The 25,959-nt window shown below is 51.8% G+C and overlaps 1 protein-coding gene across 1 annotated transcript in view; it reads right to left on the reverse strand.

Annotated features, from left to right (window-relative positions):
* LOC119957810 overlaps nucleotides 1–15,884 on the reverse strand; it is a 50,881-nt gene extending 34,997 nt beyond the window's left edge. Inside the window, exon 1 of the mRNA XM_038785934.1 lies at nucleotides 15,729–15,884. Within this exon, the coding sequence (XP_038641862.1) occupies nucleotides 15,729–15,771 (43 nt within the window). The 5' untranslated portion in view covers nucleotides 15,772–15,884. The remainder of the gene's footprint in view (nucleotides 1–15,728) is intronic.
* Nucleotides 15,885–25,959: the final 10,075 nt, after the last annotated feature.

The following is a 25,959-nucleotide window of genomic DNA, read 5'->3' on the forward strand; positions in this document are numbered from 1 at the left end:
TGACCCTCTGACAGTGCGGCACTCCCTCAGTACTGACCCTCTGACAGTGCAGTACAAGGTATGTGAGGAACAATTGAGAGGCTAAGGGACTGCTGAATGATTGCGCTCAACATGAATTGAACAAAGATGGATCTTCTGGTCCTTGAATGTTTTCTAATTGGACCAGTCCTGCTGACTGTGAGGTCTGTTTTTCTGTTCAGAACAGCCTGGCTCAATGACTCGGTATTTCAGCTGTCAACACAACAGTGTCCTTCCCTGGATCCAGCCCAATGCATCTGGAACCATTTCAAATTCAGGTGACTGGAAGCTGACACCTTCTATTTTCCGAATAATCTAACTGTTAACTGAGGTGTTGCCCTGTTAATGAGACAGTTGAGACTCTAGGTAGGACAGACATGGTCCTCAGGACCATGTCTGCCTAATGGGCAGCATGGTAGCACAGTAGTTAGCACAGTTGCTGCACACTCCAGGGTCCCAGGTTCGATTCCCGGCTTGGTTCACTGTTTGTGCGGAGTCTGCACGTTCTCCCCGTGTGTGCGTGGGTTTCCTCCGGGCGCTCCGGTTTCCTCCCACAGTCCAAAGATGTGCAGGTTAGGTGGATTGGCCATGCTAAATTGCCCTTAGTATCCAAAAATGGTCAGGTGAGGTTACAGGGATAGGGTGGAGATGTGGGGATAGGGTGGAGGTGTGGGCTTAGGTAGGGTGCTCTTTCCAAGGGCCGGTGCAGGCTCGATGGGCCGAATGGCCTCCTTCTGCACTGTAAATTCTATGATTCAATGATCACGCTGGAAGTGGCCTGTCGCTCTATTGACTAGCTGTGATTAAAGGGGGGTCGAGTTCCATACTGGAAACTTGAGCACCTTAATGTCGGCCTGTCAGTGTCTCCGGCTCATTGAAGATGTTGCTATTTGGATGGAATGTTTGACAGCTGGGTCCTGTGGGAATAGTCCGAGAACCGTCCGGGAGTTTAACTGGTGTCCGGGCCAACATTCATCCCTCAACCAACTCTTACCAAATGATCTGGTTATTATCACACAGAGGTTTGTGGAGTTTGCAGTGTGCCACGTGGCTGCTGTGGTCCCTCATCATAGCAGCGAATATGCTTCAAAAGCAGTTTTGGGCATTGTGAGGTTGTGAAAGGTGCTTATTGCTCCTTAATCCTTTCACAGGATGTGGGAATCACTGACAAGGTCCATTCCTATTGCCCTCGAAATTAGGCCACTCCAGAGGGAATATAAGAGTTAACCACATTCCATAGCATCCCTTCAATGCAGAAGGAGGCCATTCGGCCCATTGAGTCTGCATCAAGCCGCTGAAAGAGCCCTTAAATACACTCTCCCACCCATCCTCATGAACCCCACCTAATATTTTGGGTCACCAAGGGCAATTTATCATGGCCAATCCACCTAACCTGCACATATTTGGAATGTGGGAGGAAACCGGAGCACCCGGAGGAAACCCACGCAGACAGGGTGAGAGCATACAGACTCCGCACAGACAGTCACCCAAGACCGGAATCGAACCCGGGTCCCTGGTGTTGTGAGGCAGCAGTGCTAACTGCCGTGCCACCGTGCCGCCCTAACCTATTGACATTGCTGTGGATGTGGAGTCACATATAGGCCAGACCAAGTAAGGATGGCAGATTTCCTTCCTGAAAGCACATCAGTGAACCAGGTGGATTTTTACAACAATCGACGATTGTTCCATGGTCATCATTTCTGAGACGAGCTCTTAATTCAGATTCATTAATTGAATTTAAATTCCACCAGCTGCCATGGTGGGATTTGAAACCCTCCCTACATCAGTCTGGGCCTCTGGATTACTAGTCCAGTCACATTACCACGAAGCCTCATTTGCGCTATATAAATGCAATTCTTTCTTTTTATGGCACCCAGCTATGTAGTAAGATTGATTTTTTAAAAAATCCTGTCCCCCCTGTTTTTCCCGTGACATTTTCCTGCCTTTTGTTTTAGCTTTTCTTTCTCGAAGGCCTGAAACTTAGGCCTCGGCCTACACTGCTGGCCTCGACAGCCTTCCGGGCTTGAGGGAGCCCAACTCACAAGGTGCTTGAGGGACACGGCACCACTGACGGAAGATAAACTTGGCTTCAACCAAAGAAGCTGAGATTTGGGAAGGTGACCGAGATCGGTAAAAGAAAGCGGTTTTAAGGAGAACACTAAGGGAAGGGGAGAGACAGGGGGATTTAGAGGAAGGATTTCAGAGAGTGATGACGGCACTGGTCGGAAAACGAGGGTTGCCTTGTTCGTCTGACAGCGTCGTTTGAAGACGAGGTAACCACAGTAAATATTAGAAACAGTTTTCAGATGAAACACAAACTCACTGATGTCAACAGCATTGGATCAACCTTCTGCTGATCTCAGCTTTAAGCTGTACTGAAGAAGCAGTTTGATCCTTTGTAAACAGGGTTGTTCTCACTCATTCACATCCAATTACAGACCTCAATCCTGCCTGTTCTGCCTTTTGCACAGTGACATGAGGGATTAATTTAACTTCGTGCTGCACAACAACACTGAGTTCACACACTGTAAGTACCCAGCTCCCTCCGTGGTTTGGCCTTTCTCCCTCCCCTCCTCCCTGAAGGTCATGACCCACAGCTGAGCCTTCAGCATCCTGAATCCCACATTCCGGAATTCAAACCACAAACCCCTCTTCCTTTCCACTTCCCCTTCCGAAACCTCCGTAAAATGACCAGTTTTACAATTCCACCTCCTCCTTTCCAAATATTTCCCATTTTGTTGACCTGAAGACCGCTTGGATGTATTCCTGGAGGACATATTGCATGACCATGCATCTCAAACAATCATTTTCCGCAACGTCAATAACGCTATAACTAATAAATAAAAGTGTTTGAAGCAAACTAAAAATAAAAAACGGACCATTTTTTCCAACGCTCCTTTGACATTTCCCAGGCTTTTCATGTCAGTTACCCAGGAGAGAAAGACGTCTCTTTCTCAAGCCTCTTTTCGAACCACGTTCGGTTGCCTCACAGCCATTGAATTATTTTTGAAGTGTAGTCACTGTTATTATATCGGAAATGGAGCAGCCAATATATGCACAGCAGGATTCGACAAACAGCAATAAGATTCTGGCCAGATCATTTACTTTTGTGATGTTGATTGATGGAAAAACATTGGCAAGGGACATCCCGGATAACGTTCCTGCTCATCCCCGAAATATTGCCGAGAGGGCAGATGGAGCATCTGAAAGACAACAGCTCCAACAGTGCAGCACCCCCTCACTACTGCAGAGGGCAGTTAGCCTTCAGGCTTAAGTCCTGGAACGAGATGTGAAGCCACAATGTTTCGACCCAAGAGTTAAGAGGAAATTGCGATTTAATTCTTGGGGCCTCCCGGACAGTCCTGGGGAGTTGGCAACTTGTGGTGATATGATTTGCGTACCTGTCTGCCATTGGGGCAGAACACCGGCTTACCATTGGCCCTGGTCGGTCATGTGCCTCTCGACCGATTGGTTGAGACCAGTCATGTGACAGCTCTCCGATTGGTCGAGAGGCTGAGTTAACCACGCCTCCTTGCCGAGGTATAAATAGTCAAACGCCCGGCGGTCGTCCATTTTATTGTAGACAACCGCAGGGCTAAGTTCTAGTTTATTACAGCCTAACTTTTGTAAAGCAACTCGTCTCTCGTGCAATTGATGGCACATCACAACTCGACGAAAATCCCATGGCCCAATTCTGGCATACCAGCCAGAGATGTGAAGTCAGGTACAGTATCAAGCTTCTCTGGTGCCTCAGTGGGTTTGTAGACAGTATCAGGGCCGTGTGGGCCCTGGCACCTCCCATGTTTCCTGGCAGGTTTTGACAAGGGTGACTTGGGAGTTGTATCTGGAACATGCATCGACCCCAGAAGCTAACCATCGGGGAAGTGGCTGTTGCAAGGGTCTGTCCTTCACAAAGAGGTTTCGAGGCAAGTATGGTTCAACATTGAGGGTGGGATGTTTTGCCCCACCCCTCCCCCACTATGGCGTGGTTCCTCCCAGTGGAGCCTGCCTGCCATTGGTGGGATCGTCTGGTCCTGCCAATGCCCACGGCACATTTGTTTGGCTTTCCCATCACACCGTAGGGGGTCACCTTCATGGTGGGGGGGGGGGGGGGGTCAGAAAATCCAGCCCCCCACCCCCCCCAGGCGGGAAGGGCTGTAAAGTCTCACCCTCAGTGTACACATCTCCAGGGAATAGCCCTAATTAGGTATCACCATTGTTACCACTGCAGGGTGGCACGGTGCCGCAGTGGTTAGCACTGCTGCCTCACGGCGCCGAGAGCCTGGGTTCGATCCCGGCCCTGGGTCACTGTCCGTGTGGAGTTTGTACATTCTCCCTGTGTCTCACCCCCACAACCCAAAGATGTGCAGGCTAGGTGGATTGGCCACCCTACATTACCCCTTAATTGTAAAAAAAGAATTGGCTCCTCCAAATTTATTTTTTTTAAATGAAGGCCGATGGGATTCTTGCCTTTATTAGCCGAGGCATAGAAGACAAGAGCAGGGAGGATATGGTGAAACTGTCTAAAACACTGGTTAGGCCACAGCTGGAGCACTGTGTTCAGTTCTGGTCACCTCACTATAGGAAGGATGTGGTTGGACTGGAGAGGGTGCAGAGGAGATTCACCAGGATGTTGCCTGGGGCCGGAGCGTTACAGCTATGGAGAGAGGCTGGTTAGGCCGGGGTTGTTTTCCGTGGAACAGAGAAGGCCGAGGGGGGGGGGGGGGGGGAGGCTGATTGAGGTGTATCAAACTGATGAGCCATCAATTGCACGAGAGACGAGTTGCTTTACAAAAGTTAGGCTTTAATAAACTAGAACTTAGCCCTGCGGTTGTCTACAATAAAATGGACGACCGCCGGGCGTTTGACTATTTATACCTCGGCAAAGAGGCGTGGTTAACTCAGCCTCTCGACCAATCGGAGAGCTGTCACATGACTGGTCTCAACCAATCGGTCGAGAGGCACATGACCGACCAGGGCCAATGGTAAGCCGGTGTTCTGCCCCAATGGCAGACAGCTATGCAAATCATATCACCACACAAACTATGAGGGGCAGAGGGTGAACAGGAAGATGCTTTTCCCCTTGGTGCAGGAGGCAATAACCAGGGGCAATAGATTTAAGGTAAGGGGCGGGATATTTAGAGGTGATTTAAGGAAAAGCTTTTTCACCCAGAGGGGAGGTGGGAATCTGGAACGCGCTGCCTGAAAAGGTGGTGGAGGCGGGAACCCTCACATTTCAGAAATATTTAGATCAGCACACAAGGCTAAGGACCATGTGCTGGAAAATGGGACGAGGACAGATAGGTGTTTGATGGCTCGCGATGGGCCGAAGGGCCTCTAGCTGTGCTGTAAAACTCTACATCCATATGTAATTTGGGGTCATGATCCATTGTTATGACACCAAATTGGCATCTTTTAGACTCTACGCAGTGTACCATCATGTGACTCTATACATCATAAGGTGGATGGTAATGTTCTCCAGTTCCACATTAACCCTGACTATGCTTGACCCCCGACACTACAGACCCCTGAAGTCTTTACCCAAACATATTTACAATACAATTTTCCCCTGCTACCCCTTCCCTCCAGGAACAAGTCTCTGAGTTTTTGAATCCAGGCGCTCTGGAGCTTGACGAAGCCTCCTGATCTCATCCTGGACACATGTGGCGTCGTGGTCCGCTCAGTTGCCTTTGGGCAGATTCTATTGGTTCTGAGTTGAAAGCAGGGCATTCAGTGTTGCGCCTGTTTATCTCCCTCTGATTTTCTGCTCGTGCTCCCTTGAGTTGAATTTCTCCTCATCAACAACCCGTCTGCCTTGTTTGGGCTCTTTCGAGGAGATTTTTCCACCTTTGCTTTTTGTGGTGGGAATGGTGGTAGGGCAGAGATTGGAGGCAGTGTCGGGAGGGGGGGGGGTGGTCCCAAAACGGCATTCAGGTCAGCATTATTCCCCCCCCCACCTGATTGTACCAACCTCCCCCCCCCCCCCCTCCCCGCCCCCACCACCACCACCACCACCACCAGCGTGACGTCACATCGGCAGGGCGGACAATAGGTTTCCTAAAACAGGGGGCTTCAGGGCAGCACGGTGACACAGTGGTTAGCCCTGCTGTCTCACAGCGCCGAGGACCCATGGCTCGATCCCGGCTCTGGGTCACTGCCCGTGTGGAGTTTGCACATTCTCCCCGTGTCTGTGTGGGTCTCACCCCCACAACCCAAAGATGTGCAGGTCGGTGGATGGGCCACGCTAAATTGGCCCTTAATTGGATTTTTAAAAATAAATAAATAAAATTTTAAAACGGTGAACCAGCCAATGGTGATCGCCGCAGGCGCACAGTTAAGTACAGCTCACGGGGGAGGGGCAGGGTCATACCCGGGTGTACCCTGCTGCCAGTGCCTGGACAGTGTTCCGCACTGCAGTGCCAGGAGGTAATGCCAGGGGGCAGTGTTGGTGGGGGGGGTGCTTCAATCAGGGAGCTCTGTGCGGGTTGGAGTTCCATAGGGGGCAGTAGAGGGGGTGCGCAGGTTGTGACTACTGATATCCCACAGGATCAATGCTGCAGGCTCAACGATTCAGGATGTTCCCTGGTGTGGAGGGTATTAGCTATGAGGAGAGGTTGGATAAACTTGGTTTGTTCTCACTGGAACAATAGAGGTTCATAGCATTTACAGTGCAGAAGGAGGCCATTCGGCCCTTACAGTCTGCACCGGCTCCTGGAAAGAGCACCCTATCCAAGGTCAACACCTCCACCTTATCCCCATAACCCAGTAACCCCAACACTAAGGGCAATTTTGGACACTAAGGGCAATTTTTTTTTAACATGGCCAATCCACCTAACCTGCACATCTTTGGACTGCGGGAGGAAACCGGAGCACCCGGAGGAAACCCACGCACACACTGGGAGGATGTGCAGACTCCGCACAGACAGTGACCCAAGCTGGAATCGAACCTGGGAGCCTGGAGCTGTGAAGCCATTGTGCTATCCACAATGCTACCATGCTGCCATTGAGGTTGAGGGGCGACCTAATAGAATGATGAGGGACATGGACAGAGTCGATAGTCAGAAGCTTTCTCCCTGGGTGGAAGAGTCAATTACTAGGGGACAAAGGTTTCAGTTGTGAGGGGCAAAGTTTAGAGGCGATGTACGAGGGAGGGTTTTTACACAGAGGGTAGTGGGTGCCTGGAACTCGCTGCCGGAGGAGGTGGTGGAAGCTGGACGATAGTGACGTTTGAGGGGCAACTTGACAAATACATGAAGAGGATGGGAATAGAGGGATATGGACCCCGGAAGCGTAGAAGATTTTAGGTTAGACGGGCAGCATGGTCGGCGCAGGCTTGGAGGGCCGAAGGGCCTGTTCCTGTGCTGTACGATTCTTTGTTCTTTGATGTCAGAACTCATTTTTCTCACTCCCGTTCCGGCTCAGTCATCACCACGTCCCCGGGGCTGCTGTCAGAGAGATCCAGCTGGAGCGGCTGGTGTGGGAAGCACAGCCAGTGGGAATGGGGGAGGACTTGAACGAACAGAGAGACCTAATCAACTACATTCAAAAACAAGACAGACGTTCACACACACATTCAAACGCAGCACAATGATACAAAGACATTGATAACTAATGAGGCTGCACAGAATTTACAACTGACAAGAGAGAAAGATTGATAAATAACAGACAAGGAAATCCATTTACAATTTATAATGGGTGGCACAATGGTTAGCACTGCTGCCTCACAGCTCCAGGGTCCCAGGTTCAATTCCAGCCCCTTAAACGTCACTATCGTACCTGCTTCCACCACCTCCTCCGACAGCGGGTTCCAGGCACCCGCTACCCTCCGTGACTGTCTGTGTGGAGTTTGCACTTTCTCCCCATGTGTGCGTGCATTTTCTCCGGGTGCCCCGGTTTCCTCCCAAGTCCAAAGATGTGTAATTATAATAATGTTTATTGTCACAAGTTAGCTTACATTAACGCTGCAATGAAGTTACTGTGGAAGGCCCCTCATCGCCACATTCCGGCGCCTGTTCGGGTACACAGAGGGAGAATTAAGAATGTCCAATTCACCTAACAGCACGTCTTTCGGGACTTGTGGGAGGAAACCGGAGCGCCCGGAGGAAACCCATGCAGCCATGAGGAGAGCGTGAAGGCTCCACACAGACAGTGACCCAAGCCAGGAATCGAACCTGGGACCCTGACGCTATGAAGAAACAGTGCTATGCACTGTGTTACCATGCTTCCCATTAGGTTAATAGGTGGATTGGCCACGCTAAATTTAGTGTCTTAGTGTCCAAAAGATTAGGTGGGGTTACTGGGTTCTGGGGATAGGGTGGAGGTGTGGGCTGAAGTAGGGGACTCTTACCAAGAGCCGGTGCAGACTCGATGGACCGAATGGCTTCCTTCTGGACTATAAATTCTATGACTCGATGGAAAATTGACGAATAACAGATGATACAAGGATCTGTAAAGGGGCAGGTAGTATTGAGGAATGCAAGGGGGCTGCAGAAGGACTTGAGCAGGCGAGGAGAGTGGGCAAAGAAATGGCAGATGGAATACAATGTGGAAAAGTGTGAGATTATACGTTTTGGGAGGAGAAATGGAGACATAGACTATTTTCTAAATGGAAGATGCTTAGGAAATCAGAAGCACAAAGAGACTTGGGAGTCCTTGTTCACAATTCCTTTAAGGTTAACGGATTCAGTCAGCAGTTAGGAAGGCAAATACAATGTTAGCCGAGAGGGCTAGAATACAAGACCAGGGATGTACTTCTCAGGTTGTATAAGGCTCTGATCAGACCCCATTTGGAGTATTGTGAGCAGTTTGGGGCCCCGTATCTAAGGAAGGATGTGCTGGGCCTTGGAAAGGGTCCAGAGGAAGTTCACAAGAATGATCCCTGGAATGAAGAACTTGACGTATGAGGAACGGTTGAGGACTCTGGGTCTGTACTCGTGGGAGTTTAGAAAGATGAGGGGGGATCTCATTGAAAATTACAGGATACATCGTGGCCTGGATAGAGTGGACGTGGAGAAAATGTTTCCGTTTGGAAAAACTAGAAGCAGAGGACACAATCTCAGACTAAAGGGACGATCCTTTAAAATAGAGGGTGGTGAATCTGTGGAACTCTTTGCCGCAGAAGGCTGTGGAGGCCAAATCACTGAGTGTCTTTAAGACAGAGATAGATAGGTTCTCGATTATTAAGGGAATCAGGGGTTAAGGGGAGAAGGCAGCATGGTAGCATAGTGGTTAGCACAATGGCTTCACAGCGCCAGGGTCTCAGGTTCGATTCCCGGCTTGGGTTATTGTCTGTGCGGAGTCTGCACATTCTCCCCGTGTCTGCATGGGTTTCCTCCGGGTGCTCCGGTTTCCACCCACAGTCCAAAGATGTGCAGGGGTAGGTGGATTGGCCGTGATAAATTGCCCTTAGTGTCCAAAAAAGGTACGGTAAGGTGGGGTTACGGGGATACGGTGGAAGTGTGAGGATAGGGTGGAGGTGCAGGCTTAGGTATGGTGCTCTTGCCAAAGGCCGGTGCAAACTCAATGGGCCGAATGGCCTCCTTCTGCACTGTAAATTCTGTGAAAGGCAGGAGAAATGAAATGAAAAATGAAAATGAAAATCGCTTATTGTCACGAGTAGGCTTCAATGAAGTTACTGTGAAAAGCCCCTAGTCGCCACATTCCGGCGCCTGTCCGGGGAGGCTGGTACGGGAATCGAACCGTGCTGCTGGCCTGCTTGGTCCGCTTTATAAGCCAGCGATTTAGCCTTGTGAGCTAAACCAGCCCCTGAGCTAAACCAGCCCCTGGGGATGAGCAAAATATCAGCTATGATTGAACGGCGGAGCAGACTCGATGGGCCGAGTGGCCTAATTCTGCTCCTATGTCTTATGGTCTAACACACGAGAAAAAGCCATTTGCATTTTATAATGGGCGGCACGGTGGCGCGGTGGTTAGCACTGCTGCCTCACAGTGCCAAGGACCCGGGTTCGATGCTGGTCTCGGGTGACTGTCTGCTTGGAGTTTGCCGGTTCTCTGTGTGGTTGTGGAATATTTGCGATGTCCTGTGGGTATGAAGGGTACGAGATAAATGAGAATCTTTCTATTGAAAAAGACAAGTATTTGAATTCAGATTTTGCTGGGTGAAAAGAAACTTATGAGTTTGTCAAAAAATAAAATGATTCCTACTTAATGAAATGAAGCTATGGGTTCAGCGGCACATTAACGTTACTCATTCCATTGACCTAATCGGACATTACATTGCCGCTCCCCACAGCCTGGAATAATCTCCATTGCAGCAATGGATTCTGACCCATCTTCTATATTAAATATCTGCGTGTGATCCAATGTGATTTAATAACGCTGGGAGGCGGGGCCTTCTTAGAGAGAGCAGGGGCAGATTAAAGAATGATTGAATTATGTTTTATCGGCAATGCACGGATTAGGAAGTAATTGTTTTTTTTTCAGCTTTAATCGTTAATGCACTCAGTGTTCCGTGTGGGCTAAACCTTGGCTGGGAGGGGGATGGTGTAATGTTTGATTGGAGCTGTTTAATCTGGAGAAGAATTCAATTCCTGCCTGTTTTCCTTTCCTCCCTCACCGTTCCCCATCAGTCTGCAGCGGGCAATATCTGACAGAATAGATCCTGTCTCCCGTCCGCTAACAGCGCCGGCCTAATCTGCTCTTCTGAGTACCGGGCCCAGGAGATTTGCTCACGCCATTTCCTCAGCTGTAATTTATTGCCCAGCCAAAATCACAGCGCAAATATTTCCAACAATAATAGAAAGATTTGGATTTACGCAGCGTCTCGCGCAATCTCAGAACATCGGCAAACAAAGCCGCACAGCGCCAGGGTCCCAGGTTCGATTCCCGGCTTGGGTCACTGTCTGTGCGGAGTCTGCACGTTCTCCCTGTGTCTGCGTGGCTTTCCTCCGGGTGCTCCGGTTTCCTCCCACAGTGCAAAGATGTGCAGGTTTGGTGCATTGGTCGTGATAAATTGCCCTTAGTGTTCAAAAGGTTAGGTGGGGTTACGGGGATAGTGCGGGACAGTGGGCCAAGGTAGTGTGCTCTTTCAAAGGGTTGGTGCAGACTGGATGGGCCGAATGGCATCCCTGTGCACCGGTGGAAATCGATGGTTCTACGATGATCTGAAGTGAAATGACGAATTATTATTCCATGCAGCTGGAAGCAAATTCGATCATCACCTTCAAAACAGAATTTCTCAAAGAATTTAGATTACCCAATGGGTTTTTTTCCAGTTAAAGGCAAATTAGGGTGGCCAATCCACCTAACCTGCACATCTTTGGGTTGTGGGGGTGAGAACCACACAGACAGGGGGAGAATGTGCAAACTCCACACGGACAGTGACCCAGGGCCGGAATCGAACCCGGGTCCTCGGTGCTGTGAGGTAGCAGTGCTAACCACTGCACCACCGTGCCGCCTCTATTTCAAAACAGAATTGGCTAAATTCTTGAATGGAAAATATTTGCAGGATTATGAGGAAAGAGAGGGGGAGTGGGATTAATGAGGATACAGGGTGGGAGTCGGATTAATGGGGAAACAGGGTGGGAGTGGGATTAATGGGGATACAGGGTGGGAGTGGGATTAATGGGGATGCAGGGTGGGAGTGGGATTAATGAGGATACAGGGTGGGAGTGGGATTAATGAGGATACAGGGTGGGAGTGGGATTAATGGGGATACAGGGTGGGAGTGGGATTAATGAGGATGCAGGGTGGGAGTGGGATTAATGGGGATACAGGATGGGAGTGGGATTAGTGGGGATACAGGGTGGGAGTCGGATTAATGGGGAAACAGGATGGGAGTGGAATTAATGAGGATACAGGGTGGGAGTGGGATTAATGGGGATACAGGATGGGAGTGGGATTAATGAGGATACAGGGTGGGAGTGGGATTAATGAGGATACAGGGTGGGAGTGGGAGTAATGGGGATACAGGATGGGAGTGGGATTAATGAGGATACAGGGTGGGAGTGGGGTTAATGAGGATACAGGGTGGGAGTGAGGTTAATGGGGATACAGGATGGGAGTGGGATTAATGAGGATACAGGGTGGGAGTGGGATTAATGGGATTAAAGGATGGGAGTGGGATTAATGGGGAAACAGGGTGGGAGTGGGATTAATGAGGATACAGGATGGGAGTGGGATTAATGTGGAAACAGGGTGGGAGTGGGATTAATGAGGATACAGGGTGGGAGTGGGATTAATGGGGATACAGGGTGGGAGTGGGATTAATGGGGAAACAGGGTGGGAGTGGGATTAATGGGGAAACAGGGTGGGAGTGTGATTAATGAGGGTACAGGATGGGAGTGGGATTAATGAGGATACAGGGTGGGAGTGGGATTAATGGTGATACAGGGTGGGAATGGGATTAATGGGGATACAGGGTGGGAATGGGATTAATGAGGATACAGGATGGGAGTGGGATTAATGAGGATACAGGATGGGAGTGGTATTAATGGGGATACAGGGTGGGAGTGGTATTAATGGGGATACAGGATGGGAGTGGTATTAATGGGGATACAGGATGGGAGTGGGATTAATGGGGATACAGGATGGGAGTGGTATTAATGGGGATACAGGATGGGAGTGGGATTAATGGGGATACAGGGTGGGAGTGGGATTAATGACGATACAGGGTGGGAGTGAGGTTAATGGGGATACAGGATGGGAGTGGGGTTAATGGGGATACAGGGTGGGAGTGGTATTAATGGGGATACAGGATGGGAGTGGGATTAATGGGGATACAGGATGGGAGTGGTATTAATGGGGATACAGGATGGGAGTGGGATTCATGGGGATACAGGGTGGGAGTGGGATTAATGACGATACAGGGTGGGAGTGAGATTAATGGGGATACAGGGTGGGGGTGGGATTAATGGGGATACAGGATGGGAGTGGGATTAATGGGGATACAGGATGGGGGTGGGATTAATAGGGATACAAGGTGGGAGTCGGATAAATGAGGATGCAGGGTGGGAGTGGGATTAATGAGGATGCAGGATGGGAGTGGGATTAATGGGGAGAGAGGGTGGGAGTGGTATTAATAGGGATACAGGTTGGGAGTGGGATTAATGGGGAGAGAGCGTGGGAGTGGGATTAATGAAGATACAGGGTGGGAGTGGGATTAATGGGGATACAGGATGGGAATGGGATTAACGAGGATACAGGGTGGGAGTGGGATTAATGGGGATACAAGGTGGGAGTGGGATTAACGAGGATACAGGGTGGGAGTGGGATTAATGGGGATACAGGATGGGAGTGGGATTAATGGGGATACAGGGTGGGAGTGGGATTAATGGGGATACAAGGTGGGAGTGGTATTAACAAGGATACAGGGTGGGAGTGGGATTAATGGGGAGAGAGGGTGGGAGTGGGATTAATGGGGATACAGGATGGGAGTGGGATTAACGGGAATACAGGGTGGGAGTGGGATTAATGGGGATACAGGATGGGAGTGGGATTAATGAGGATACAGGGTGGGAGTGGGGTTAATGGGGAGAGAGGGTGGGAGTGGGATTAATGAGGATACAGGGTGGGAGTGGGATTAATGAGGATACAGGGTGGGAGTGGGATTTATGGGGATATAGGACGGGAGTGGGATTAATGAGGATACAGGATAGGAGTGGGATTAATGAGGAGCGAGGATGGGAGTGGGATTAATGGGGAGAGAGCGTGGGAGTGGGATTAACACAGGCCCGATGGGTGAAACAGGTTCCTCCTGTGTTGAAAACCGATATAAGGAGCCATGTGAATTCTACAAAAACAGCATCAACACCTTTTTCCCAGTGCCCATGGGCCAAATCGGTCGGGAAAAGTCCTGGGCATCGAACTCTCATTCTCGGTTCTTCTCAATATGTTCACCCTCCCTCTGTTAACACAATTTGAATAAATCAAACTGGTTGGGGTGAAGTGCAGAGGGATATTGGATTTCATAATGTGTAGCTTTCAATGAGATCAATAAAGAAATGATTCTCTTATTCCGCGTGCATGTGTAATATGAGTAATGTGTAATATGTGTAATGTGTAACAATAGTGGGCAGCACGGTAGCATTGTGGATAGCACAATCACTTCACAGCTCCAGGGTCCCAGGGTCGATTCCGGCTTGGGTCACTGTCTGTGCGGAGTCTGCACATCCTCCCTGTGTGTGCGTGGGTGTCCTCCGGGTGCTCCGGTTTCCTCCCACAGTCCAAAGATGTGCAGGTTAGGTGGATTGGCCATGATAAATTGCCCTTAGTGTCCAAAATTGCCCTTAGTGTTGGGTGGGGTTACTGGGTTATGGGAATGGGGTGGAGTTATTGACCTTGAGTAGGGTGCTCTTTCCAAGAGCCGGTGCAGACTCGAAGGGCTGAATGGCCTCCTTCTGCACTGTAAATTCTATGATGGTAACTTCCACCTGTAATAAATTTGGATTTACACATGACAGAAACATGACAGAAACATGACAGAAACATGATGGAAACCGTTTCATCCAATTGTTAATTGACTTTTTCCTGCAATCAACATTTTCTTCTATCCGCGGTTCGGAACTCTCATTCCCCTTTCTACAACACACACAGTTCACCTTTCTGCCCGCTCTCGCTATTTACAATCAGAGATCTTCGTGACATTCACAACATTAAAAACTTTAACGTTTAAGATGGTCCATGATTAATGCTTTCAGAAGCGAGTTGCTTCTACGACATGTCCATCCACAGGGATCACCTTCTAGATAAACATAGTTACCAAAGAACAGCACGAAAGACACACGCGTGTAGACTGAGAAATGTCACAGGAGAATGTTTGAAGAGATGTTTTCATCGATTGGTTGAGGCATTGGGATATTTTACCACAAGGGGGTTATTGAGGCAGAGACTTCAAGATCATTTGAAAAGGATAAGTATTTGAAGGGGAAGATTTTAAAGGGACAAGGGGGAAGGATGTGTTTTTTTTTGGGAATCTCTACAGTGCAGAAGAAAGCCATTCGGCCCATCGAGTCTGCACCATGCCTCCTGAAAGAGCATCCTGCCTTTTATTTTAATTTAGAACACTCAATTCTTTTTTTTTTCAATTAAGGCACAATTTAGCGTATCCAATCCACCTATCCTGCACACCTTTGGGTTGTGGGGGTGAAACCCACGCAGTCACCGGGGAGGGGGGAGAATGTGCAAACTCCACACGGACAGTGACCCAGGGTAGGATCGAACCCGTGTCCTCAGCGCCATGAGGCAGCAGTGCTAACCACTGCGCCACCGTGACACCCCAAAGCACCCTACCAATGTTCACTCCCCTGCGCTGTCTCCGTAACCCCACCTAACCTTTTGGACACTGAGGGATAGTTTAGCACGGCCGATCCACCTAACCTGCACATCTTTGCGCTGTGGGAGGAAACAGGAGCACCCTGAGGATACCCACGCAGACACAGAGAGAACGGGCAGACTCCGCACAGACAGTGAGGCAGCTCTTTGCCACCGTGATAAAAGATTGATGAAATAATTGATGAAAAGGGTTTGAAGTTCCAGTTGAAGAGCTATCACATGCGGAATGGACCAAATGGCCTCCTGGACTTATAATTTTCTGTGATGGAACAGATTTTTGAAATATTTAGTAATCGCGACCTATCCAGTAAGTTATTTAAGCTTATTTCAGTCCGATGAATTATTTAGAGTCTGTTGCAATCTGGTGTTCAGTCTCCAAGCTGTGAACGAAAAGATCATTGCCTGTTTTGCAACCTTACCGTATTTCTTCAGGTATCCCTGGTGAATCCCCCGGGAGCACATTCTGAAACATCACCGTCACCAGCCCTGTGATCCCACAGCTGGCACTGAAAGATTCTGCCCAATTTCAGGCCAGTGCAGTGGGCTGGGGGCGGGGGAGGGGGGAGCACGTTGATGCTGACATCATCATCAGAAGCCACCAATCGTGGCGGCGACCTAGGATTTTCACCAATATTACAAGAGAGAGGGATAGGATTGGTTGTAACCCTTTGCTTGATGCCAAGGAACTGGCAAAACAGAAGTCTGAAACAGCAACGGTGAAAGGGAGGTTCCTCGAGGGGATTGGCACCTGCTTTGAACAGATTTCAATCTTTTTTTAAATTAAAAAAAATAAATTTAGAGTACCAAATTCATTTTTTCCAATTAAGGGGCAATTTAGCGTGGCCAATCCACCTACATCTTTGGGCGGTAGGGGCGAAACCCACGTAAGCACGGGGAGAATGTGCAAACTCCACACGAACAGCGACCCAGAGCTGGGATCAAACCTGGGACATGTGGTGATGTGCATCACTGTAGACACACAAGGGGTTAATGTAAGTACACGTAGACTAGCTGGACACTAGAGGCAGCACCAGGGACATGACACACAGACACTCAACCAATAGGTCAGTAGGATAGGACAGGACCAATGGGCATTCACGATACACACAGAGGTGACACTACCACAGGGGGGCATTACACCAACCCATATATAAAGGACACAGCACACATGATCTTCCTCTTTCCAGTGGAGATACTCAGTGAGTACAGACACAGGGTTGATTCAACATCACACCCACCACGTGGATTGTAGCAGACTGGTTCGTCAGTCTGGATAGCTATAACAGCAGAGGCGAATCTTTGTAGGAGAATTGTAAATAGTTTAATAAACGTGTTGAAGTTATCTCCACGTCTGAACCTTCCTTTGTCAGAGTGAACATCAAGGAAACAGCTTATGCCACGCCAAGAGCATAACAAGACAGGACCTCGGCGCAAATTTCAATCTTAAATAAACACTGATCGGGCCGAGATTTTCCCAGGTTCGTTGATCGTTCATTTCATAACTTTGCCAAAACAAAATATTCTGGAAATACTTGACGGGTCAGGCAGCGTCTGGGGAGAGGGAAATTCCAGAGGTTTGTTTTTCAGGTCAATGTAGAGGGAGTGGCACAGTGGTTGGCACCGCTGCCTCACAGCACCAGGAACCCGGGTTCGATTCGTTTAAAAACAATTAAATTTAGAGCACTCCATTCATTTTTTTTCCAGTTCAGGGGCAATTTAGCGTGGCCAATCCACCTACCCTGCACATTTTTGTGTTAACATAGAACAGTACAGCACAGAACAGGCCCTTCGGCCCTCGATGTTGTGCCGAGCAATGATCACCCTACTCAAACCCACGTATCCACCCTATACCCGTAACCCAACAATCCCCCCATTAACCTTACTTTTTTTTTTTAGGACATTACGGGCAATTTAGCATGGCCAATCCACCTAACCCGCACATCTTTGGACTGTGGGAGGAAACCAGAGTACCCGGAGGAAATCCACGCACACACGGGCAGGACGTGCAGACTCCGCACCGACAATGACCCAGCCGGGAATCGAACCTGGGATCCTGGAGCTGTGAAGCATTTATGCTAACCACCTGTGAGACCCACGCAGACACAGGGAGAATGCGCAAACTCCACCCGGCAGTGACCCGGGGTCGAACCCGGGTCCTCAGCACCGTGAGGCAAACCCGGGTTCGATTCTGACCTTGTGTGACTGTCTGTGCGGAGTTTGAACATTCTCCCTGTGTCTGCGTGGGTTTCCCCCGGGTGCTCCGGCTTCCTCCCACAGTCAGAAATGTGCAGGGTTAGGTGGATTGGCCGTGATAGTTGCCCCTGTGTTCAAAAGGTTCGGTGGGGTTACGGGAATGGGATGGGGAGGTGGGCCTAGGTAGGGTACTCTTTCGGAGGGCTGGTGCAGACTCAATGGGCCGAATGCTCTCTTTCTGCACTGCACTGAGTCTACGTTGCCTGACCTGTTGAATGTCGCCAGCGTTTGCAGTCTATATTTTGTTTTTTCAGTATTTTACCCCTATAATAACACAGAACTAGTCCATATGAATCTCGGACTTGAAAATAAAATCATTCTCTGCTTTTATTTCAGTTTGTTATACACATTAGGGAAGGGGGGTTTGTTTAGAAGGAATCCAATGTTTCTGGCTCCCAAGTCCCAGAGTCCAAAGATGTGCAGGTTAGGTGGATTGGCCATGAAAAATTGCCATTAGTGTCCAACGGTTAGGTGGGTTTACAGGGTTGCAGAGATGGGGTTGGAGGTTGGACCTACATAGGGTGCTCTTTAGGAGGGTCGGTGGTGACTCGATGGGCCGAATGGCCTCCTTCTGCTCTCTCGGGATTCTATAAATCCCAAGAAATCTCTAATCCCGCTCTGGGCACAGATTCCGTTCAATTCCTTCACATTTGACCCTCTGGGAAATTATGAGCCGATTTCTTGATTTTGCCGCTTTGCTTCCCATTTTCCAGATACTTCCATTGTCAAGTCCAAGGATTCAACGGACTCTTTTTCCCGGGTAGTCTGCTTCATCCCTGGTATAAATATACACAGATCATTTTTTTTCTCTGTGTTCGCTTGTGTGAGAAAACCTCAAACTTTGACCCTGGCTGGAACCGGCCATACAGAACAAACCTGGAGTGTCCTCAGGGAGAGGAGGGAGTGCGTGATCCTCGAATAGCGTCGCTCACATTCCTGAATGCAGCTGGGAAGACAGGGAGAAGCCAATCACTGCTTCAAGCTGGAAACCAGCAAATAGTTTGAGGTCAGGTTTGCTAAATATAGGACTAATTTTCTATCCAGATGCGAGGCCAGGATTTTGAACAAATTAATGTCTATTGATGTTGCATGTCATACATTGATGGTTCTGTTGGTAAAACCAGGGCTGTGTGGGGAGGGGGGTGGGGGATGGGTTGATGGGAGGGGGAAGGGATTCAGCAATGAAAGCAAATTGCCCAACGCTATCGCACAACAAACTCTTCACTTGTCAGCAAGGCGTTCAAACCGTCAGGCCGGGCCTGGGGGCCTGGGGTGGGGGAGGGTAGCAAGAGTGGGTCAACAATAAGACGTTAAATAAGACAGCCACACCTTCAGCAAAAGTGTGATAAAGAAATGGGAAGAGGGTCAGGAGTTTTTTTTGTCTGTTGTACTGATTACCCAGTGGTGAACCACTGTGTGCACCTGTATTAGGGGATGTAATGTAGGACCTGCACTTCAGGGAGCACGGTAGCATGGTGGTTAGCATAAATGCTTCACAGCTCCAGGGTCCCAGGTTCGATTCCTGGCTGGGTCACTGTCTGTGTGGAGTCTGCACGTCCTCCCCGTGTGTGCGTGGGTTTCCTCCGGGTGCTCCGGTTTCCTCCCACAGTCCAAAGATGTGCAGGTTAGGTGGATTGGCCATGCTAAATTGCCCGTAGTGTCCTAAGGTTAAGGGGGGGAGTTGTGTTACGGGTATAGGGTGGATACGTGGGTTTGAGTAGGGTGATCATGGCTCGGCACAACATCGAGGGCCGAAGGGCCTGTTCTGTGCTGTTCTGTTCTGTCTGTCTGTTCTGTTTGTCTGTACAGGTTCGCCGGTAGCCCCTGCCGGCTAGCTCCGCCCACAAGGAGCCGTATAAATATGCGTGTCCTCCTCTGATCTGCCATTTCGCCAGCTGCAGTAGGAGGCCACGCATCTGACTGGATCGGGCCCCAGAAGGCTGTTCTGGACTACATAGCCGAGGATGCCAGGCGGGTCATAGAACATAGAATTCACAGTGCAGAAGGAGGCCATTCAGCCCACCGAGTCTACACCGGCTCCTGGAAAAAGCACCCTACCCAAGGTTAACACCTTCACCCCATCCCCACAACCTAGCAACTCCACCCAACACTAAGGGCAATTCTGGACAATAAGGGCAATTTATCACGGCCAATCCACCTAACGTGCACTTCTTTGGACCGTGGGAGGAATCCGGAGCACCCGGAGGAAACCCACGCACACACGGGGAGGATGCGCAGACTCCACACAGACAGTGACCCAAGCCGGAATCGAACCTGGGACCCTGGAGCTGTGAAGCGATTGTGCTATCCACAATGCCACCGTGCTGCAGTTCTTGGTCAATAAGTGGATCAGGGGTTATGGGGAGGAGGCAGGAGAATGGGGCTGAGAAACATATCAGCCATGGTTGAATGACAGAGCAGACTCGATGGGCCGAATGGCGTCATTCTGCTCCTATGCTCGGTGCAACCCACCAACACATAGTCATTAGTTTTGGAGCTTGGGGAGATTCCTGTGGGCAAAGAGATGTGGAGGACCTAAACACGGCGGTCGTGCTGGCTCCTCGGGCAGCGGGTCGGCCATCAAACAACCCAAATGTCCCTCCCACTCGCAGGCAACAGGCCCCCACCCCCAATGCTGTACCAGTGCCCTCCCCCCCACCATCCAAGTAATTGGCACCACGTGATGGAGTCGCCGAAGTTCCCCATTTCAGGCCCCATCCCTTGTCCTCTCTTCATGCCCTCTTCAGGCCCGCCCCTTGGCAGTGCTAGCCTGGTGACCTGACAATGTCAACCTGCCTCTCTGGCAATGCTCACCTGACAATGCCAGTGTGTCACTGCCAGGGCACCATGGGGCAGTGCCAGGGCACCAGATGGCAGTGCCAGGGCACCAGGGGGCAGTGCCAGGGCACCAGGTGGCAGTGCCAGGGCACCAGGGGGCAGTGCCAGGGCACCAGGGAGGAGTGCCAGTATGTCACTGCCAGGGCACCATGGGGCAGTGCCAGGACACCAGGGGGCAGTGCCAGTATGTCACTGCCAGGACACCAGGGGGCAGTGCCAGCACCAGGGGGCAGTGCCAGTATGTCACTGGCAGGCACTAGGGGCAGTACCAGGGCACATGGGGCAGTGCCAGGGAGAGGTTCCTGGGCACCAGGGGGCAGTGCCAGGGCACCACGGGGCAGTGCCAGTATGTCACTGGCAGGGTACTAGGGGCAGTGCCAGGGCACCAGGGGGCAGTGCCAGAGGGCAGTGCCAGGGCACATAGGGCAGTGCCAGGGGGCAGTGCCAGGGCACCACGGGGCAGTGCCAGGGCACCACGGGGCAGTGCCAGTATGTCACTGGCAGGGTACTAGGGCCAGTGCCAGGGCACCAGGGGGCAGTGCCAGAGGGCAGTGCTAGGGCACCAGGGGGCAGTGCCAGAGGGCAGTGCCAGGGCACATAGGGCAGTGCCAGGGGGCAGTGCCTGGGCACCTTGCCCTGTCCTCGACCACCCGGGGGCTCCAATGGCCTGAGCCCCCCCGCCGGCATGGTCAGGGTCTCCGTCGATGAAGATGAGCAGTGATTCCCGCTGGCCTCACGCTCCTGGCTGCGGCCCGGAATCCCGGGGACGGGAGACTCCGCCCTGAAAGGGGCTGAGCATATTCACGCGGTCATTTAAATCTGCTCATTGGGTTTATGTCCGTGGGTGAACCGGATTGAGTCCGGTGCTGCGGGCGAGCCGGGGGCATTGCGCTCCGCTTGGCACCCGACGCAAACTCCGTTTAGAGTCTCTCCCTCTTTTCTCCGGAAGTAGCAGGATGTGCGCCGGACACCGGAGGGGTGGAAAATCACTCCCACAATTTGCATTTCCATTGCACTTTTCACAACCTCACAACAAAAGTGCTTTGCTGGTCAGCGGCCGCTCGCAGCGGTCCCCCCGGCGATTCTCCGGCCCGCGATGGGCCAAAGTCCTGCTGGTTCTTTGCCAGTCCCGCCAGCGTAGATTAGACTAGGTCCCTTACCGGCAGGACCTGGTGGTGCGGGCGGACTCCGGGGTCCTGGGGGGGCGCCGGGAGATCTGGCCCTGGGGGGTGTCCCCCACGGTGGCCTGGCCCGCGATCGGGGCCCACCGATCCGCAGGCGGGCCTGTGCCGTGGAGGCACTCTTTTCATATGCGTCGGCTATGTCAGCCTCCGCCGTGGCCGACGCGTAGGTGAACCCCCCCCCGTGCATGCACGGGGATGACGTCAGCAGCTGCTGACGCTCACGTGCATGTGCGGACCCGCTCTGGCCGGCGGGGTCCCTTCGGACCCGGCTGGCGTGGCGCCATAGGCCTTCCTCGCCAGCCGGCGGGGCGCAAACTACTCCGGCGCGGGCCTAGCCCCTGATCTCAAACCGCAGGGTCGCTTTAATTGACTTATTGGACACTCCGAGGGGGCACGAGCCACTGGCAGCTATGGCATTGCCATTGTAGTCAAGGAGCTGGCAGGCCGGTGGAAGAATACTTGGTCTGACGCGGATGGTGTAGAGATCGGATTTCGAGATGAGGTTCGCCAATGCGCCGGTATCCAGTTTGAACCGGATGCGAGCCTTGTTAACTGTGAGGACAGCACACCACTCATCGTCGGGATCCACGCTGAGGATCGGGAGGTGCTTCACTATCTTGGAGAAAGGCAGCGCATGCTTCGTAACGATGCCCACCCAGTATGGGGATTTGAGGCACTCAGCATCAGGATCTGTTGGGCTGTCGGGGTCGGAATCTGGCATGGCCTGCTGTACTGAACGGACACTTCTGGCTGGGATCGCTGGATGCTGGGCAGTGGAGCAGATCTGCAAAGGGCTGCGTAGTGGCCAAACTTGCCACAATGTGGACATCGTCGTGATTTTGCCGGACATTGCCGCTTTAAATGGGCGGAGCCACAATTCGGACACGTCATGACGCCAACATCAGCACTTTCCGTGCGCCATCGTGCATACGCAGTGCGGTCGATCGACGTCCGCATCTGCGCAGTCTGGTCGTCTATTTCGCACCCTTTTCCCGGGCCCCTGCACAAGTGCGCGAAATGGCCACTCTCGTCGATACTTAGGCCCTGCATTTGGGCGATAGCCTGCACCCGTTCCACCTCGTGGGAGGCTAGCTTTGCAGTTTCTGCCGCCCTGATGTGGGAGTACCGGTTGTTAGCCTGCTCGTGGATGGCGATGGTGAGGGTCAGCTGCTTGACTTTCAGGAGCTGCTGGCGAAGGGAATCGGAGTGGATCCCGAAAACGATCTGATCCCGGATCATGGAATCAGCTGTCGAGTCATAGTTGCATGGCTGCGACTTCCGGTTGCGGCTATGACTAGCTAAGCCGCACATTTGGAAACTCCTGCGACAAAGGTGTTTTTGGGCCAATTGGAGGGCCCCAGCGGTGCTGGAAAAACGAATCCCGGTGGGGGAAGGTCCCCTGAGGAGAACTAGACCGATTTTATGGTCGGTACCCGGAGTGGAGCGGCAAGAAAAACGGCAGCAGCTCCCCAAAAAAAGCGGGGGAAGAAAATCAAAATGGCGGCCGGCGGCGCATCGGAGGAGTGGAAGAAATGGGCGGAGGAGCAGCAGGCCGCTCTCCTCCGTTTTTTCACGGAGATGAAAGTGGAGCTCTTAGAGTCCATGAACGCGACGGCCACCAGGTTGGTGGGAGCCCAGGCGATCCAAGAGGCGTCGATTAAAGATCTGCAGCAGGAGATGACCGCGAGGGAGGAGGAGGCCACAGTCATCGGGGCAAAGGTGGAGGTGCACGAGGCACTCCACATGAAGTGGCAGAGCCGCTTCGAGGAGCTGGACACTCGGATGAGGAGGAAAAATTTGAGGATCCTGGGCCTGGAAGAAGGCCTGGAGGGGTCGGATCTCCCGGGATATGTGGCGGAGATGTTGAGCTCCCTGATGGGGGAGGGGGCCGGTCCGGCGCCCCTGGAATTGGAAGAGGCATACCGGGTCATGGCCAGGAGGCCTAGGGCAAACGAGCCCCCGAGGGCGGTGCTGGTGCGGTTCCAGCGGCTAAGTGATCGTGAGAAAGTCCTGAGGTGGGCAAAAAGGGAGAAAAGCAGCAAGTGGCAGAACTCGACGGTAAGGGTGTACCAGGACTGGAGTGCGGAGGTGACAAAGCGGCGGGCCCGGTACAACCGGACAAAGGCGGTGCTACACGCGAAAAAGATCAAATTTGGAATGCTGCAACCGGCGCGCTTGTGGGTCACCTACAAGGACCAACATCATTATTTTGAGTCCCCAGAGGAGGCCTGGACCTTTGTACAAGAGGAAAAGTTGGACACGAACTAAAACCTGGGAGCACCGGCGGTCGTAGCCGCCTGGGGACTCTTGATTGAGCAAGTGGCCCTTTTCTTTTTCAGGCCAGGTCGGAACTGGGTAACAGTTTCGTGGATTGTCTGGGGTGTTTTTTCTCGAACGGTTGACTTTTCTGAATATCTTGAAGGTTTCGAGTTGTTGGGTGTTTCTGTATATTTGTACTGTTGAAATCTCTATTGTGGGTCGTTGGCTTCTTATGGGGTGTTTCTTCCCGTTTCCAATTTCCCTTAGTTATTTACCCCTCTTACCCTTTTTCTTTGGGTGCTTGGGGGGGTTTTTTTGTTCTTTTTTTCTTTTCGGGTTATGGTTATCTGCGGTTATTTATACTGTTTGATGGAGGGTGATGGTTGGGCACACTGTTAGTTGATAGCTAGTTAATTATTTTGTTATTTAAGTATGTAGTTAAGTATTTATGTATTTAGTTGCCATTGGGTATTTTTCTCGTTAAGTTGGGGAGACGGGACGGGGGGGGAGCGGGTTGATTATGCGGGTCTTTCTCTGGGGTTTTAAGGGGATCTTTCACGGGCGCAGATGGGGTGAACCGGGAGGAGACGGAATGTGGCAGGAGCAGCCGGGTCAGCGGAGACCAGCTGATTCTCGGGAGTCCGATGTTGGGTACATCGCGGCTAGGAGGGGTCCTAGCCAGGGGGGGGGGGGGGGGGGGGGGGGGGGCTGGGGGGGGACACCGGGTTGCTGCTGGAAAGACCAGGGACGAGAAGGGGAGAGCCGGGGGGGTGGGGGGGGGGGGGGGCCATCGCTATGGGAAGCGGGTCAGAAAAGGAGGGATGACCCGGGGCGAGCAAGGGACAAGACATGGCTAATCGACAGGGAGTAGGGACGGGTTGCTCTGCGATCCGATTGATCACGTGGAACGTAAGGGGGCTGAATGGGCCGGTCAAAAGATCAAGGGTCTTCTCACACCTGAAGGGACTGAAGGCTGATGTAGCAATGCTGCAGGAGACTCATTTGAGGGTAGCAGATCAGGTCCGCCTGAGAAGGGGGTGGGTGGGACAGGTGTTCCACTCAGGCTTGGATATCAAGAACCGGGGGGGTGGCGATTTTGGTGGGAAAGAGGGTGTCGTTTGTGGCGGCAGAGGTGGTGGCAGACAAGGAGGGCAGGTACGTGATGGTGAGGGGTAGGTTGCAGGGAGAGAATGTGGTACTGGTAAATGTGTATGCCCCGAACTGGGACGACGCGGGTTTTATGAGGCGCCTGCTGGGCCTCATCCCGGGACTGGAGGCAGGGGGCCTGATCATGGGAGGGGACTTTAATACGGTGTTAGACCCTGGGCTGGATAGATCGAGTTCCAGGACGAATAGGAGGCCGGCAGCGGCAGAGGTGTTAAGGGGGTTCATGGAGCAGATGGGAGGGGTAGACCCATGGAGATTTGGTAGGCCTAGGGCGAGGGAGTATTCTTTTTTCTCCCACGTCCACAGAGTGTACTCTAGGATCGATTTTTTCGTATTGAACAGGGGGCTGATACCGAGAGTGCAGGACACGGAGTACTCGGCCATTGCGATATCGGACCATGCACCACATTGGGTGGACGTGGACATGGGGGAGGCGCGGGATCAACGCCCGTTGTGGCGCCTGGATGTAGGGCTGTTGGCGGACGAAGAGGTGTGCAGAAGGGTGAGAACGGGCATTGAGAACTATCTGGGTACGAATGACACAGGTGAGGTGCAGGTGGGGACGGTCTGGGAGGCCTTGAAAGCAGTGATTAGAGGAGAGCTGATCTCCATAAGGGCACACAGAGAGAGGAAGGAGAGGCAGGAAAGGGAGAGGCTGGTGGGGGAGCTCCTAGAAGTAGATAGGAAATATGCGGCGGCACCAGAGGAGGGGCTATTAAGGGAGCGGCGTAGCTTGCAGGCCAGGTTCGACCTACTGACCACTAGGAAGGCGGAAATGCAGTGGAGAAGGGCGCAGGGTGCGGCGTATGAGTACGGGGAAAAGGCGAGCAGGATGCTGGCACACCAGCTTCGTAAGCGAGATGCAGCCAGAGAGATTGGGGGAGTGAGAGAGAGGGGTGGGGACGTAGTGCAGAAGGGGCAAGAGGTGAATAGGGTCTTTAGGGACTTC

Source organism: Scyliorhinus canicula, chromosome 27 (genome assembly GCF_902713615.1).
Source record: "Scyliorhinus canicula chromosome 27, sScyCan1.1, whole genome shotgun sequence".
NCBI lineage: Eukaryota > Metazoa > Chordata > Chondrichthyes > Carcharhiniformes > Scyliorhinidae > Scyliorhinus > Scyliorhinus canicula.